The sequence below is a fragment of the Gallinula chloropus genome (genome assembly GCF_964237585.1).
Source record: "Gallinula chloropus genome assembly, chromosome: 5".
NCBI classification, from domain to species: Eukaryota; Metazoa; Chordata; class Aves; order Gruiformes; family Rallidae; genus Gallinula; species Gallinula chloropus.
In genome coordinates, this window is record NC_140090.1 from 55,963,015 (window position 1) to 55,977,788 (window position 14,774).

At 38.9% G+C, this 14,774-nt stretch overlaps 1 protein-coding gene across 1 annotated transcript in view; it reads right to left on the reverse strand.

The window, feature by feature from the left end:
• The window catches only part of ZMIZ1 (zinc finger MIZ-type containing 1), a gene marked incomplete at its 5' end in the record, with an annotated part of 158,114 nt that overhangs the window by 129,882 nt on the left and 13,458 nt on the right, over positions 1–14,774 (reverse strand). Inside the window, one exon of the mRNA XM_084264603.1 lies at positions 11,366–11,479. Within this exon, the coding sequence (XP_084120729.1) occupies positions 11,366–11,479 (114 nt within the window). The remainder of the gene's footprint in view (positions 1–11,365; positions 11,480–14,774) is intronic.

The following is a 14,774-nucleotide window of genomic DNA, read 5'->3' on the forward strand; positions in this document are numbered from 1 at the left end:
TTCTCCTACACCATGATCAGTGTCACAGCTGCTACATTTCAACAACAGGCCTGTGCAACAAGTATTTGCCAATGACATTAGAAAGATGATTTTTTTTTGTTCCCCTTTTTTGGGGTGTGTGTGCACGTGCCTGTGATTATTTTTGGTGAGTGTTTTTTCTGTTTGGTGGGCTTGGTTTGGGTTTTTTTTTTGGGGGGGGGGGGAGGAGAAGGGGGGAATTGAGGGAGATGTGTGTGTGTGAGGATCTAAAAAGACTAGCAAAACTAGGCCATTCAAAGACTGGGGTTAAGGATCCATTCAACTGTTTCTCCAGGCCAGCAACTCAGCCATCAGCCAAGAATGTATCCTCATGAAAATCTGTGCAATACATACACAATAGTGCAGTCATTCTGGCAAACTGTGCTGAAGTTACACACAGCAGAGCCTTTCTGTTGCCTTCTAGCGGCACAGGACGACGTCAGATTCAGACCCAGAGATGAAACAGATTGTTCTCAACATTGCCATTACTGCTTTGCATTGAAACAACCGTCAAGGAACCCCACAAGAAACAGAACACCATTTCCTTGAGTGAAGTCCCTGTCCTAAACAGCTTACAAGAAAAAAACATTTCCCCACTTTTAGCCCCATCTGAAAGCTTCTTAATTAATGACACTGCAATTATCTGCATCCAGGACTGGTTTCCCAAAAAAAGCAGAACAGAGTGAAGGACCAACATAGGTGATATCCTACAAATGGCAAATAAATGCACTACTCTGCCCTTACTCAACACTATTGTGTCAATCTTATTCATTTGAACTTTTTTCCAATATTGACCTTCCCTAATTAACAATTAAGAACCAAATTTCTTTTATAAGAATTAGCATAGATCAAAGTTCCTGGGTAGACTTTTTGTTGTTTCAGTTATTCCTATTAATTTAGAAATTACAGAGTCACACGACTTTATCAGGTGGGAGTGTACCCTCCCTAATTTTTTTTACTTTTAACCTTCCCAATATCAAAATGGAGTGGAGAGTTTCAGGCAAATAAAATTAAAATCTGGGATAATCAGTACAGTAATACACAACCCTAGAACACACCTACTGCTTTATCTCTGGTTTCTCTTTACAATTACAATTTTAAGTTTTAGATAGGAAAAGAAAAATAATTTTGAGAGGAAGAATGCAACTATTTTTTGATAATTCAATAAACTCCATTACCTACTTGGCAGATAAGATAAATTTTTTTAGAAACTCAAACAACTCATACAATGAAGAGAACAGCAGAACAACAAGATACATCACATTTCATGCTAAGTTAACAATATGAGTGAAGACTGGTGAGCTGCTATGAGACCTGTGAGATACTTAAACACTTAGAAATGAACTGTTCCTCTTTGCTACTTCCAGTATCACCATAGTTCAGTCACTAAGAACTAGCTCCAAAAAAACCCCAACCACCAAAACAAACTTTGCTAAAGGCTCCTGAGGGCAATGCCTCAGTAATGTGTAAATATTAAACTCCTTTAGGCATCTCCTACTGTACTATCAACAGAGGAATGCATTTCAGAGTGCTAACCAGGTCTGCAAAAGAAAGGCGAAAGGGCCCTCCCATTTTCTGTTGTGGAAAAGCACATTACCGTTGAACTATTTATTTTGAAACTGGACAGGAACAAAGGCAGCTAACACCTGCTCATCAGTGACCACAAGGTAACTGAAAACGTGCATCCTCTGCTCACACGCAGGGTTCATTTTAAAGCATGAAGCTACAGATACTGAGGCCCTACTGGCCAGAGGACAAATCACTGCTCTCAACTGACACCTTGCTAACGATGGAAAAAATTCTACAAGGTAGCTCAGGAAATACAGAGAATCGTAAAACCCTGAGCACATAAAAGCCAATGTAAGATTACAACCTCTTCACTGAATATACTGCAAAGTCTGGGCCAGTCTGGATCCTAACCTGCTACACTCTTCTTTGATGTTTCCTTTACTTCCTTTCCTCTGCCAGAGTGTGCAGCTGTGATGCTGACTGCACCCTGATGGCCATGGCATTGTCCTGTTGAAGCCTACCTTGAAGCAGATGAAGCTCTGCCTTTGCAAGCACTGCATGCAGAAGACTAAGTATGACAATGTGGAATCTGAACTTGTGAGTCCAGAGAAGCCAGCCAGTCAACCTATTACTTATTGCTCAAGTTTTTAATAAAATTGTCAGAGAAACAAATTACAGATTCATTTTAGCTAAAAACCACAAGCAACAAACAACACTCCCCCCCAAAAGCAATCAAAAAACCCCAAAACAAAACCTAAATTTGAAAGAAAGTGACAACCACTGACAACCTGCACAACCCCCTTCTTCCTCCTCTCAAATGAACACCAAAACTCTCAGCTACTTAATAGAAAACAGGCATTTCTAATAAAATTTCCATTTCGCCACGAGTAATTTTCCACCTAAATGTTTCTTCTATGCACTCCACTAAATGCAGAAAGAGGCTCTGTAAAACAAATTGGTTGAACTGTGCTCAAGAGAGCTTTCTCTGTGCCCTTCTCCCCCAGTCCTTGGCTTTTGTACACCACTCCTCAGCAATTCCCTTAGTACAAATAGGGCAGTTCACCTTTTATTTCCAATTTTTCCAGTTTCTTCATAGGCTCAATTTTTTTTCATTAACTGTATTTAAAGTTTAAAGTTTCTCTTTCAATTGTGACAGCTAAAGACTTATTTTTATTTCAAAATCGAAGTTGAACAGAACAGCTCACATATCCTCTACAGCCCCTGTTTTAGGTTGCCCCCAGAAGTCAGACATTGCTCCCTTGGTACTTGGAAGGCTTTCCTCCAGTGAACCTGTACACAAGGGACCTCCTGGCCTTTTAAATAAACACAGAGGTTTCAAGATGACAAATGCGTCACAGGAATCTGATCCAAAAAATGCAGAGACCTAATGACAAGACATTTGGTAAATTTAATACATTCAAGTCAGCAGCCCCTGCTGAAATTTACCTTAGAGGCCTCAAAGGAACTAACCCAGGCAAACCTTGTAACTGCTAATGATTATCTTCAGGAATTCATCCAAGACAGAGACCTTGGAGACACGTAGAGTCTCTGGTTTTAAGATAATAAAAAGGTGAATCTCAGAAATTACAGGTACCCAGACAGACAGCAAAACAAATTACTAAACAAATATCCAGTAACACAGCACATCATGAATCCATCAGCACAGTGTGGTTTTCTTCTTTGATGAGTTAAGTGGCCTTGTAAGCATAAGGGAGTAGATGTAACATATCTTAATTCTAATATGCCTTTTGACATTGCTCTATATGACACTGTCACAACAGAAAAATATAGCCCAGATGACAGTATTATAAATGTTACTCAGATTAATAGTCCTCTGTCAAATCACACCTTGTCCTGGATACAGGTCATTTCCATATATTCAGTCACGACTTGGGAGAAACAAACTTCTACACTTCTAGACGATAATAGGCAGAAGAGTCTGCAAACACTTAAGAGGACAGGATAAGGGTTTAGAATAATCTTTAAAAACTGGAAGAATGTTCAAAAAAACAGGCCAGAGACACGTATGAAATAATACAGACGGAAGAGAAACATCAAATGTCCAAACAGAAAATCCAGAACACACAGAATTCATCTATTCAGTGTACAAGCAAATGAGGCTAAATACTAGGAAAATGTTCTACATATTGAAGACCATCAAATACTGGAACAGGCTACTTATCAGTCCCTGGAGTTTGGGTGGTTCTATAGCAGACCAGACAGGATCTGTATGACATCCCAGCTTAGGGAAGAAGAGCAGACACCATGCTCACTTAGGTCCATCCCAAGCCAAATCTCAGCAATTTCAGACACCTGCTGCTGACTGAAGCCACCCAGCTGAGTCTGAACCTTGTCCCATGAGCTCTTCCAAGTTTGAAACTTCCTGATATTCAATCTTAGTCAGGTAATAGTGCTGATCAGATGGGACTGAGCCAACACATTTTCAATTATCCATTCAGTGATATGGCTGTGATAGGACACCACTTGCAAACATACTCAGCCTTCCTTAAGCTAATTCAAGTTGAGCACATTGGCAAAAATTCAGACAATGTGCAGGCAGCACCACACATTCAACCACGACTTTATTCTGCAATGCTGTAAGCATGTATTGTAGTTGACTTAAGCACACATGCCATAAAATTCCATTGAAAAGTAGTGCATTTAAAGAAAAAAATAAAAATACGGTCGCTAGTGATACCACAATCATAAATTCAGATCATCACCCTTGCTCATGATTGAGAGAGGTGCTTAGCCAGCCCAAGGTGCGCTACAGTATTTCAGTATGTTATTTTACAATAACAGTTGAGACAGACCTTTATAAAAGCTACTTTATTGCCTATATACACTTGTAACACCTACCCATTAACTCAGATGCGGTACTGGCAACTACTTCAAAACTGTGTCTTTAAACATGCACACTAACTGCAAACAAACATCGCAACATTAACTACCAATAAGAAAATCTGATCACCCCAAACCTTTCAAATATTTAATCCCAATAATACCGCATCCACAACTGAGACACTGCATTCACTGCCTGTGACACAGCTCTGCAGAGTTCTAGATGCCTCAACTCTCAGGGACATTGACTGTGATGGGAAAATGATGAATGAGGTTTCAATAACAGCAAAAGCAGAGAAATTTGGCTACCAGCTTATTTTCTCTTTGCTGAATTTAATGGCAATACTTTTTTTTTTTTTAAAAAAAGAAAGTTCTTTATTCTCTATCTTTTCTCTTTTCATAGCTAAGGAGCTACACCACAGCAAGCTTCACTCCCTGCTCTTCTTGTCTTCACACCACATAGGACTGGAACAATGTACCTCTTAACCTAACAGGCCTGTTAATCAAGAGAGCTATATGACTGCTTATTACAAAACTCCCTTCCCATTATGTTACGCTTTCAATGAATCTCTTAACTAGCAGCAGTCAAGAGCATCCCCCCCTGCTGGCATCAGAATGAATTTTACCAATTCAATTTGCTGGCTGCTCAAAACTAAAAATGCCAGCTGATTGCTAGTTCAGACAGCTCTGTGTTCAGCCACTTGTGCACACTTGAAATTATCTGAATGCAGTTTGAAGACTACAGCAGAAATTTTGTAATTAGAATTCTGCAATGTAGATGGTAATTTTTCCCCCTCAGTAACACACAAGATCAGATAAACAGGAAGCAAATTGAGGAATTTTGCAACATGAACAGTGATCTGCCTCAATCGGGTGGGGTGGGGGGAGAGGGGAGGGAGGAGGAAATCTTTGTGATCTGAAGTCCCGATCTGGTGAGACTCTTAGACTCCAGTTAAAAAAGGGCTGTCAACACAGACAATCAAAGCAGGAGAGTAAAGTTATGTGTAATTAACTAGTTTCTTGCCTTTGACATTAAGTACATTTTGCAAATATGAGACACTACAGAACCCTTGTATTCAAACCAGTGTTTTCTTAAAATACATTTCCCATCCCATTAGATGAATACAGGCCATATTTTAAAAATAAACCAGTATCCCTGCCATCTACTACTTTTCTTGCTACTACTTCCTCCATCAGTGAAGTAAACCACTCAGAATAGTGCTATCTCCTCCTTTACAACCTCTTCCTCTCATCTGCCTGTCTCTCAGAACCATAAGCATAGAAGAGAAGGTCACTATACTCAACCTTCTCCATCTGAAATCTTGTCCCAAAGAGGAGACACAGGGATTTTGCTTTAATTAAGCCAGCTGATCACTGGCAATACTGTTGCCACCTGAGTCCTGACAGACTTTGAACAATTACAGAGATGAAGCATACAGCCATCCTATGAAGAAAGTGATAAAGGAATTCCAGAAGTACTTTAATTTGGACAGCAACACATCTCAAACATACATTTTGAAGCTGTAAAATAACCCACGTCTTGACTAAGGAAGTTAAGAAGAGGGCTGGAGGTCATATGACAGCCAGCAATACTGGAGTTATTTGGTAGCATTACGAGCTGTTCTGAAGCAGAGTGTTCTGTGCCTGCTGGCTGTACTCTGACAGTACAGCACGTACACAGCCCTGGAGCGCTGTGATGCACTCAAACACGCAGAACTGTGCGCGTGAACTAGGGAGACGAGGACAGGAGCAGAATTTCTTCCACATGAACTTTTTGCTCTGGAAGTCTTGGATACAAAGGCTAAACACAGCATTTCTAGGGCTCTAAGGTGCAGCTGCATCCTACCATTCTCTGGACATAGATACTCTGAATGAATTCTTCCATCATCACTCACATTCAGATCCTAACCCGATCTGAAATCTGACTTTTTTTGAATGTAATCCGTTGATTTTTGATTACATACTTTTCGGGCTTAAACTGAATGAACCCAGCCAGGTGTGAAGTCAATGTAGCAGCAGATACCTTGTGAACACATTAGCATTAGCTTGACTTTGTTGGTTTTACTGTCTGAGGCATCCTGTTGTGGAAATTTGACATTATTCAAAGATACTGTTCTTCCATTTTCATTTCAGTGTGTATATACATATATAATAAATTGTATTTTTCACTACATATTGGATGAGCTAAAATTTCTGTATCATGAAACTGAGAGCAGCTTCCACCACCACCACCTAAATCTCAACAGTCTCAATTCCAGGATTTTCCAAAGAGAAAGGTAATTCAAAAGATGACTGTTATGTGTATATGTATCACTAGAACAAGAGCCTATACCAAAAAATTCCAGCAATTCAACACATTTGTTATTTCAGCAACTCTCTTCAGCATTACAGACACTTAGTAAGAGCTACAAGCAGCACTGCAGATTTAAATGAAATCTATAATCTTCAAATAGATTACAACTAGAACCACAGCTTTGAGTTCTGTTTTTCTTTTAAATGGGAGAGAAACATTTCTTACACAAACATGGCGGGGGGGGGTCCCACATCTGCTGATTGAGGTAGACCCAACATTTGGAGAGGAAATCTACCACATAAGATAGTGTGTATATGGGAGGCATTTTTAATGACTATTTCAGCATAGCTTTTTGCGGACAAACTAGGGTAGGAAGTAACATCTTTTGGATGGAAATAAAGACCCAGGTCGTAACCATGATGGTCAGAGACCCTCATTTTCGGTGCTTTGGCTAAGAGCCAGCTCCACTAAAGCATACCCTGCTTACACCTAAACCGCTCCTACTGTCCAAAACTCTTGTGGGGCTGGATTTTCATTTCGTAGACTAAGCCTCTAGGTACAGTTGCAGAGTAACTGCACACAGCTGTGTTCCTCTCACCCTTTTAATAGCTTTTTTGGACACACTGAAAAGCCCTGAAGAACAATGAACTTGGTGCCTTGTAGCACTGAAGCACGGCAAGAGAACAAAGCAGTGATTTTTATGATCCTTTGCTAAAGTCAAGTCTGTAAATCTGTCCATTTGGCTCTCAACTGTCCCCTCATCTCCATTATTGCTGCAGGGTCTACACAAAAGATAGCCAATACCCTCAGTAAGATCATTTACAAGTTAAACCACTTGGCAAGAGCAGACCCATGGGATGAGACTAGAAGGGATCTGAAAACAGGCAGAAGAAAGTGTGACAGTCTTGTCCAACAAAACTATGGTTATTTTTTTTAACTGCTGTGTAGTAACCAAAGCTGTTTCTTCCAGAAGACAGTAATGCCATACATAGCAAGTTTTTAGAGAATTATATTCTCCTTAAGTGTACCAAGAACATTAGCCTTACTGTAATATAATCTCATCCCAAAGTGCTTTATAAACTATGAACACTAGAATCAGAAACTGTTTCAATCATAATAAAACCATAGCTACATCTGGCTTGTGGAAAGTGGAGGTTACTTTAATCAGCTTCCCGTAACACTATGCAAGAAGTCTGTAATGTTATCAAGGAACACTGTATCCATTGCAATTGAAATAATTTATAGAATCAATTATTTCAATTGTAATTCAGTTTCTGGGCTACAGACATTTCTATCTGATTTGAAAATAACTACCGTTGAAAAGTAACACCTCACTTTCCTTGCAACTTGGGACAGTCCATGGTCTCTGAGAAAGACAATTTGCTTGCATGAGTTCCGTCAAAGCTGTTTAAGGGAACCTTTCTGTAGCCTGCAGCTTGCAAGAAAGCAGACAAATTTAAAGCTTACTTCTCCCTCCCTGACTATTTATCTGCTGAAGCACGTATTAGCCACTGACTTTGGAGATTTTCTATAATGGGTGAGCACAAAAAGGTAAACTGGAGAATTAGCGTCTGCCAGAACTGCTTGGACATAATGGCGATGCGTGTTCAAGTCACACCAATTCTTGCCAGAAAGAACACAGCTTTTGGGGCTTAGTTCATTAAAAAAATACTTTCTTTTTAGAGCACGAGCCATAGATGTACCTGTGTACTCTGAAGCCGTTTTAAATTAAAACACAGTTTCAAGACTTGGAGCATTTTTTCCCTTTTTTATTAATAGGATTAAATCTCATTAATTTTTTGTAAAAAAGTATTATAGGTAAGACATAAATGATGCAAAGAATCTGTTACAGCAGTGGTAAAACCCTAAACTGGCTAGTCATAATGCAACAGATCTATTTTGATGTTCTGTCATTGTATCTGAAGCATTTAAACTTTGCAGCACATGAATGGATGGTTTGCTCAGTCCCGAGTGAGCTTGCCCTTCTGCAGTCATGACATATTAATACATTTCAATTTAGATTAGTATATACCGTGTTATCCTCTAGTAGGATATGATTTCATATCCCTTGATGGTTCCAGAACAGTTTAGTATACCATTTTTTCCCTGGTCAGAGAGCTAACAGAACAGAGTATCATAGAAGGAAAAAATCCTTCTGTACACTACAGAGGACAAGCAAGCATTTCTAGTATTTGCAGCACTTCAGGATTAAATGCACTTGCCTTTTGGAATCCACACAGCTAAAACATTGTAAAGAAGGTTGAGACTACTTACTTTTAAAAGTGTATCAAAAAATATGTAAAGTTTTACGGGAATTTAGTTGGGAAGGTCATTTTCAAGACTGGCAAAATAAAACTTTAATCCTGTTTTAGTGGTTTGGAAGACTTTCATACTGATATTTCATTTTTCTTTTAGCATAATCCTCACAAAGAAGAACATTGATAAACTTTGTCAGAATTAAAACAAAATGGCTCCTGATAGTACAGAACATGCAGCTAAGCAAGCTAATGTTTAATTTATTCACATACTCCAGTATTTCAGCTCCCTTTCACTTATTTATAGTTTTCTGAATAATTTCCTTGGAAACAGACTGAAGTTCTGTTCTGTTTATTAAATATAAGGTAGATAACGCATTTTCCTGTAAGAGGACAAGCCTCAACATCCATCTTTGCTAAATTTTGAAGGAAGAAAATACTACTTAGAAGTTTTATCAGCAAGTTCAGATAGGAAGATTTGTTGCAAAGAGAAAGGACAGAAAAAAGAAAAAAACAAATGCAAACACAAACAAGACCTTGTCCACTGTGCAAGGAAGATATAGGAACTACCAACCTCACGATACAACCACATTAACCTCATGGTTTAGCCTGTTTAACAAGAAGCAGGAAGAGGGATGTACACAGTGAGAAGTTAAATAATACCTTCCTTAGAGAGATTTGAAAATAGAAACACACATTAATTGCAGTTTGTATATATTCTGCAAGTCTTGCATAGTTACTGAAGGCAAAACAAGCCAACTGGTTAAGTTCCTGTGGGTTTTGCCTTGTTAGGAACACAATGAGATGAAAACATGATAAAGAAGCTGCTGCCAGTGAGTCCTGCACTGCAGATAGTGCTTCCCCATAACAAGCCTGGCAAAGGGGCACTTCATGCCACCCTATTCAGATTTCAGGGAGGAGCATGAAGTAAAGCAACACAAGCTGTTCAAATTTTAACAGTACTTCAATAATAAGGATTTTTTTCCCCCTCTCTTGTCAAAAGAAAAATAGTGTTTTCACTTCAAGAAACTCTGATAACCAGGTATTGTGTGTTTCACCTCACTATTTTTCATGGGACATTTCCTTTTCAGTTTCCCTACTCTCTAAGAAGGCAGTGAATCACTAGCAGTCAGACTTTATTTTGACCCTGAACTTGGGCAGGGCTGCTGATCTGCATATGTAGAAAGAAAAGATTTAAACAACAAGAAAGCTGCAGGTTGGATTTATGCTGCCTAAGTATATTTGAGCTGAATATCTTCTTTCCTAATCACTGATGTGAAAATGCTAACAAAATTTTTAAAAAGTATAAATAAAATACACTTATGGTCACTTCAGATCCAATGTACATCTTCTCATGATTGAAGGTTACATATAACTTTTACTTCCAACAGAATCGTTAAATATCTTACCTTTGGCCTCTACTAACATTTCTAACTTTAAGGGTTTGGGGTTTTTTTTATGATTGTAATGATGATATGCACCTCCTAGTATCATTAGATGTATTCTGACTTTTTGACATAGAAATGTGAGTGATGCTATACACTTGAGCACATTAAGATGGAGCCATTCCTTAACATTTGAATTTCTGGCAACTGAATCTCAGTGTTCCTGTCTGGTTTATATACACCGGCTACACAGTGCATGAAAATTACCCAAGTACTTCTGCCCCCTCACCCCCCAACATAATGATAGCAAAATTTTCATTAATCATTTGAAAAATTCTATCTCCTTTGTGACTATTTCTAAAGTCTTGACTCCACATAATTTTGGACAGGATCCTGCTGCTGGGTGCATGGGATGTAAAACTTTCAAGACAAAAAAAATGCTGTCGTGTACACACAGAAATATATTTTCAATGAATTATAATGAAGTTGCTTTAGCACTACAGTGGTCTTAATAAAGAGTGAATGGAAAGAAAAAGCACTGAAATCAATAAAACTGTTGGAATTAGTATGTCAGGATTAGATTTGCAGCCAACATACTTAACAAAGTAAGCCAAACAAGCACATCAGAATTGCTGTTTACCTGAAGAGTACAACATCCTTCAGATAGAAGACAAGTAGTCCTCCAGTCCCACCAGAAACAAGCAAAGGAAAATCAATGCCTCTCAAGTCCACTAACTCCCTAAGAATACAGCTTGCTTAGCCATTTCAAGCTATGAAAATAAGTAACGTGTGTGAATATCAAGTAACCTATAAAAACTACAGATGTTTTTCCCTTTTATGATTTAAATTCTTGTTGCTGCTGTTTCCTGTTAAGTAACCGAGTCAAACAAACAGTTCTTAGGATCTCACTTCACGTGCTTAAGGCAAATGGCAAACCCCCCAGGAAAAGGCAGATTACCCCTACAATTCTGTGATTCTGAAAATCAGGTTCCCGTGGGCAGGACAGACTGCACAGGGTATAAACCAGAGGATAGGAAGCACAGTCACAGAGGGAGCGGACGTACCGTCAGACAACCCATCAGGCTCTGCTCAAACGGTCTCTGGAAGGCTCTGGGGTCTCCGCACCAGTCCAGGAGCTCTGTTGCTGCATTATGGAAGTTTGCAGGGTTCTGTAAGTGCTGGATGGGAAGACAAAGCACCATGGTAAGTAACACACTGGGCTGACATAGTCTTTTTAACATCACATTAAGGCAAAGTTTGGAAACTAGAAACAACATAAAATTTGGAAGCAAGCCTTGAAATTTTACAGTGAATGAAGAAAATCCTAGTTAATTCTTATTAATATTTACACAGGTTTTCTAATTTTCTGAGATGAACTCATTAATAAGAGGTGAGCTGCAGGTGAAGTAGCAGAGCTCCCCTGAATTCTCTCCTCCATAACATCACCTCTCCCACCTGCAAACCATAATGTATTGTACTTGGCAATCAAAACTTTCCAAGCCCAAACTGAGAGAAATTTCAGTCTTACAGTCAAAGTCTTTGCTTGGGCTTACACCCTATTGTTAGGACATGCTGGCACACCTATGCCTTGGGATTACTGAGAAAAATATGAAAAATGAGATGAGCTTTTTATCCAAAAGGCACAAAACCCAAAGGCATTATTTAAAAAGCACATCATTAATTTTTAATCAGTTGCACAATTTGGGAAAATATGACTGCTCATTTCTAAGCATGTGGATTAACAATAATGTTCAAAACCTAATTTCCCCTCTCCCCTCGTGCCCGAGAAGCTGCCTATATAACTCTATGACAACAAATGGAGGAAAAAAAAAATTCCTCCCATGCCAGGTTTGGAGGAGCTCCCAGACTGTGAGCTTTTGAATCACATTACTGTAATTCTTATTCAATGAAGGCTCTTGGTCAGAGGCCGTGTTATAACAAGAGATGAATGGCATGTGGGGCACAGATTTTTAAAACAATAGCAGAATTTGAAAAAGCAGACAGGCATTGTGCAATGCAGTTTTCTTCCCCTGATCTACAAACACAGACTATAGCTCACACTGCCATCCAGTTTGACAGCTCTACCCAGGCTGCATTTCGGAACAACATTTCTTTGCTAGCTGACCATCTAGTTGCTGGAGGAGTGAAACCATTGCATATACAAATTACAGAAACAAATCCACACAAATAAACACAAGAAGCCATACTTTAAGGCTTCTTGTAAAAAAATAAAATCCTATGAACAGAGCCAACAGTTTGGGTTAGGAATCTTATAACTAAAAGGGGAAAGGATGCCTTTCTGAAGGCTTTATTTAAGCCTCCAGAGAAGCAACTGCCTGACACCAAATCTCTTGGTGTATATCGTTCCTTCTGCACACCACTTTCATCTGTAGGAAAAATAGAAGTTGGTTCAAAACCCTCTACAACAGCACATGTAAGCTCAGTCACTATGAAATAGGCAATTTCCAGAAGGCAAGAAAGGTGAATAAGCTGGTGAACAATTACATCATACTCAACACCCACAGCACCATTAAGACACAGGTTACAGAACTCTCAGTAGAGAAAAAGAACCCCCAAATCCCTTCTACACAGACCTAATGTAAGGAAAGAAATGACTGGGAGCTACTTTTGTACTTGAAATAATGTTTCATAATCCTCCCCTCCTTGTAAAATAAACTGAGATCCACTGATGAAAAGCCCTAAATAAGAACTAGACGCTATTTATTTTCACCAGCGTTGTTGCTCACCAGCTAGACACATCTTCCACTAATGCTTACAATGAAATCTCATTGAGAAACAGACTTTACACTTGAATCAGAACATTTTTATAGGCTTAGGCTAAGAAAATTAAAGTGGAGCAGGACCTTAGTCATATGTTTAATTTTCAGTCTAGTACCGCAATTGTTTTTTTTCTTTTCTATCTTCTACACACCATGACACCACACTGAAAAGCAGTATCCCTTTCCTAAGATAAAGGTCCAACATATCTTAAGTTTGGACTTCTCTGTGGAAGTGCCTTTCTACTTGCCTGTATCAAAGCTGGGGTGACCTCAATGACTTGATTTACTTGATTGTTCTGTAACTCTTCATCAAGTTCTTTCACTGCATCTGGACTGAGCAGCAAGGCACACTATCGTAACCCACTTTTTAAGTACAGAATGGATGCTGAAATCCTGGCTTTTCAATGAATGCAACTTAAACTAGTTTAGAAACTAGTTGGGCAAGACAAGCAATTCTAGTAGTTCCATTGTAGTTTCATTGTTCCATGAAAGCCCCAAACAAATCATAACAAAAAGTTGTAAGGAAATCAGTGATTTCCATCTCTGTGGAGTAGATTTGAATCATTTTTGGGATGAGAGAAAAGCTGATCCAGTGGGGACACCTCTTGCAATGTTACGTGTAGTTATGTCTGGGACATATTTCTCACAGTTTTCTGAGTTTCTTAATATTTTAAAATTAAGGTTTTCCTATTTTTCTTTTTTAGATCTAGAAGGGGGTCAAGGTTACTTTTGCGGAAAACAGAGAGGAGGTCCAGCACAAACCAAAAAGCATGAAGGCAGGTGTAATTCCTTCCACCAGTTAAATGATGACATTCCAAATGCCTACTGAGATTTTTTTTTTGTATTTATTGACAGCTTAAACACTGCACCTAGGGCAAAGCATCTCAATGTCATTCACATCCTTACAACAAAAAGCCTGCTTCAGAAGAGCATTACATCTTCTATATTCATCGAACAAGAAATTAAAGAGATTTTCTTAGCTCTTGATCCAAGAACAGAAGTACAAAACAAAGCTTATGCCAGACCCATCCATCAACTTTGTTGTGAAGCATTTCCCATGCATGGCTCCATCCTCTTCAACTGAAATTACTGGCAGCATTTTGGCAGAAGCAAGGCATGTGCCTGAAGAGTCTAGTCTGAAACTGTGCTTCATGTAAACAAGTAAAAAAAGTAAAAATCACCTCATTAGTAGATGGTTCAGAAAAAAGTGACAATGAACCAGATCTAGCTATGACACACCTCTGTGTATCTTCAAAGCTACTAGTGAAGGGCCACCTAATTTCACTATGCTGGCAAGCAGAGAAGATTTGTATGAATAAAATCCAAAGCAGAGACAAACAAAGCCAATGAACTGAATGAATCGGTTATTTACAAGATTGCTTTCAGTGTCATCTGCTATTTAGAAGGCTATTAGTGAAACATGACAATTTCTGTTATTTCAAAAGCAAAGAAAATGTTCAGCATAATCACTTGTAACTCCAAACCCTTACTCTTTCCTTGGCCTGAATGGAACAGAAATCACAGAAATACTTGATGCATTTGAGTGAATCATTATTGCAGGGATCACCAGGTGGTGCTTTGAACAGACAGTCTCCCAGAGTAATTTATTTTTGGTCTTGGAATGAATCTTACGTTCTTTGTAGCACCTCACATAACAGTCTGGTGTAGGGGGATGGAGAAAACAGGAAGGACT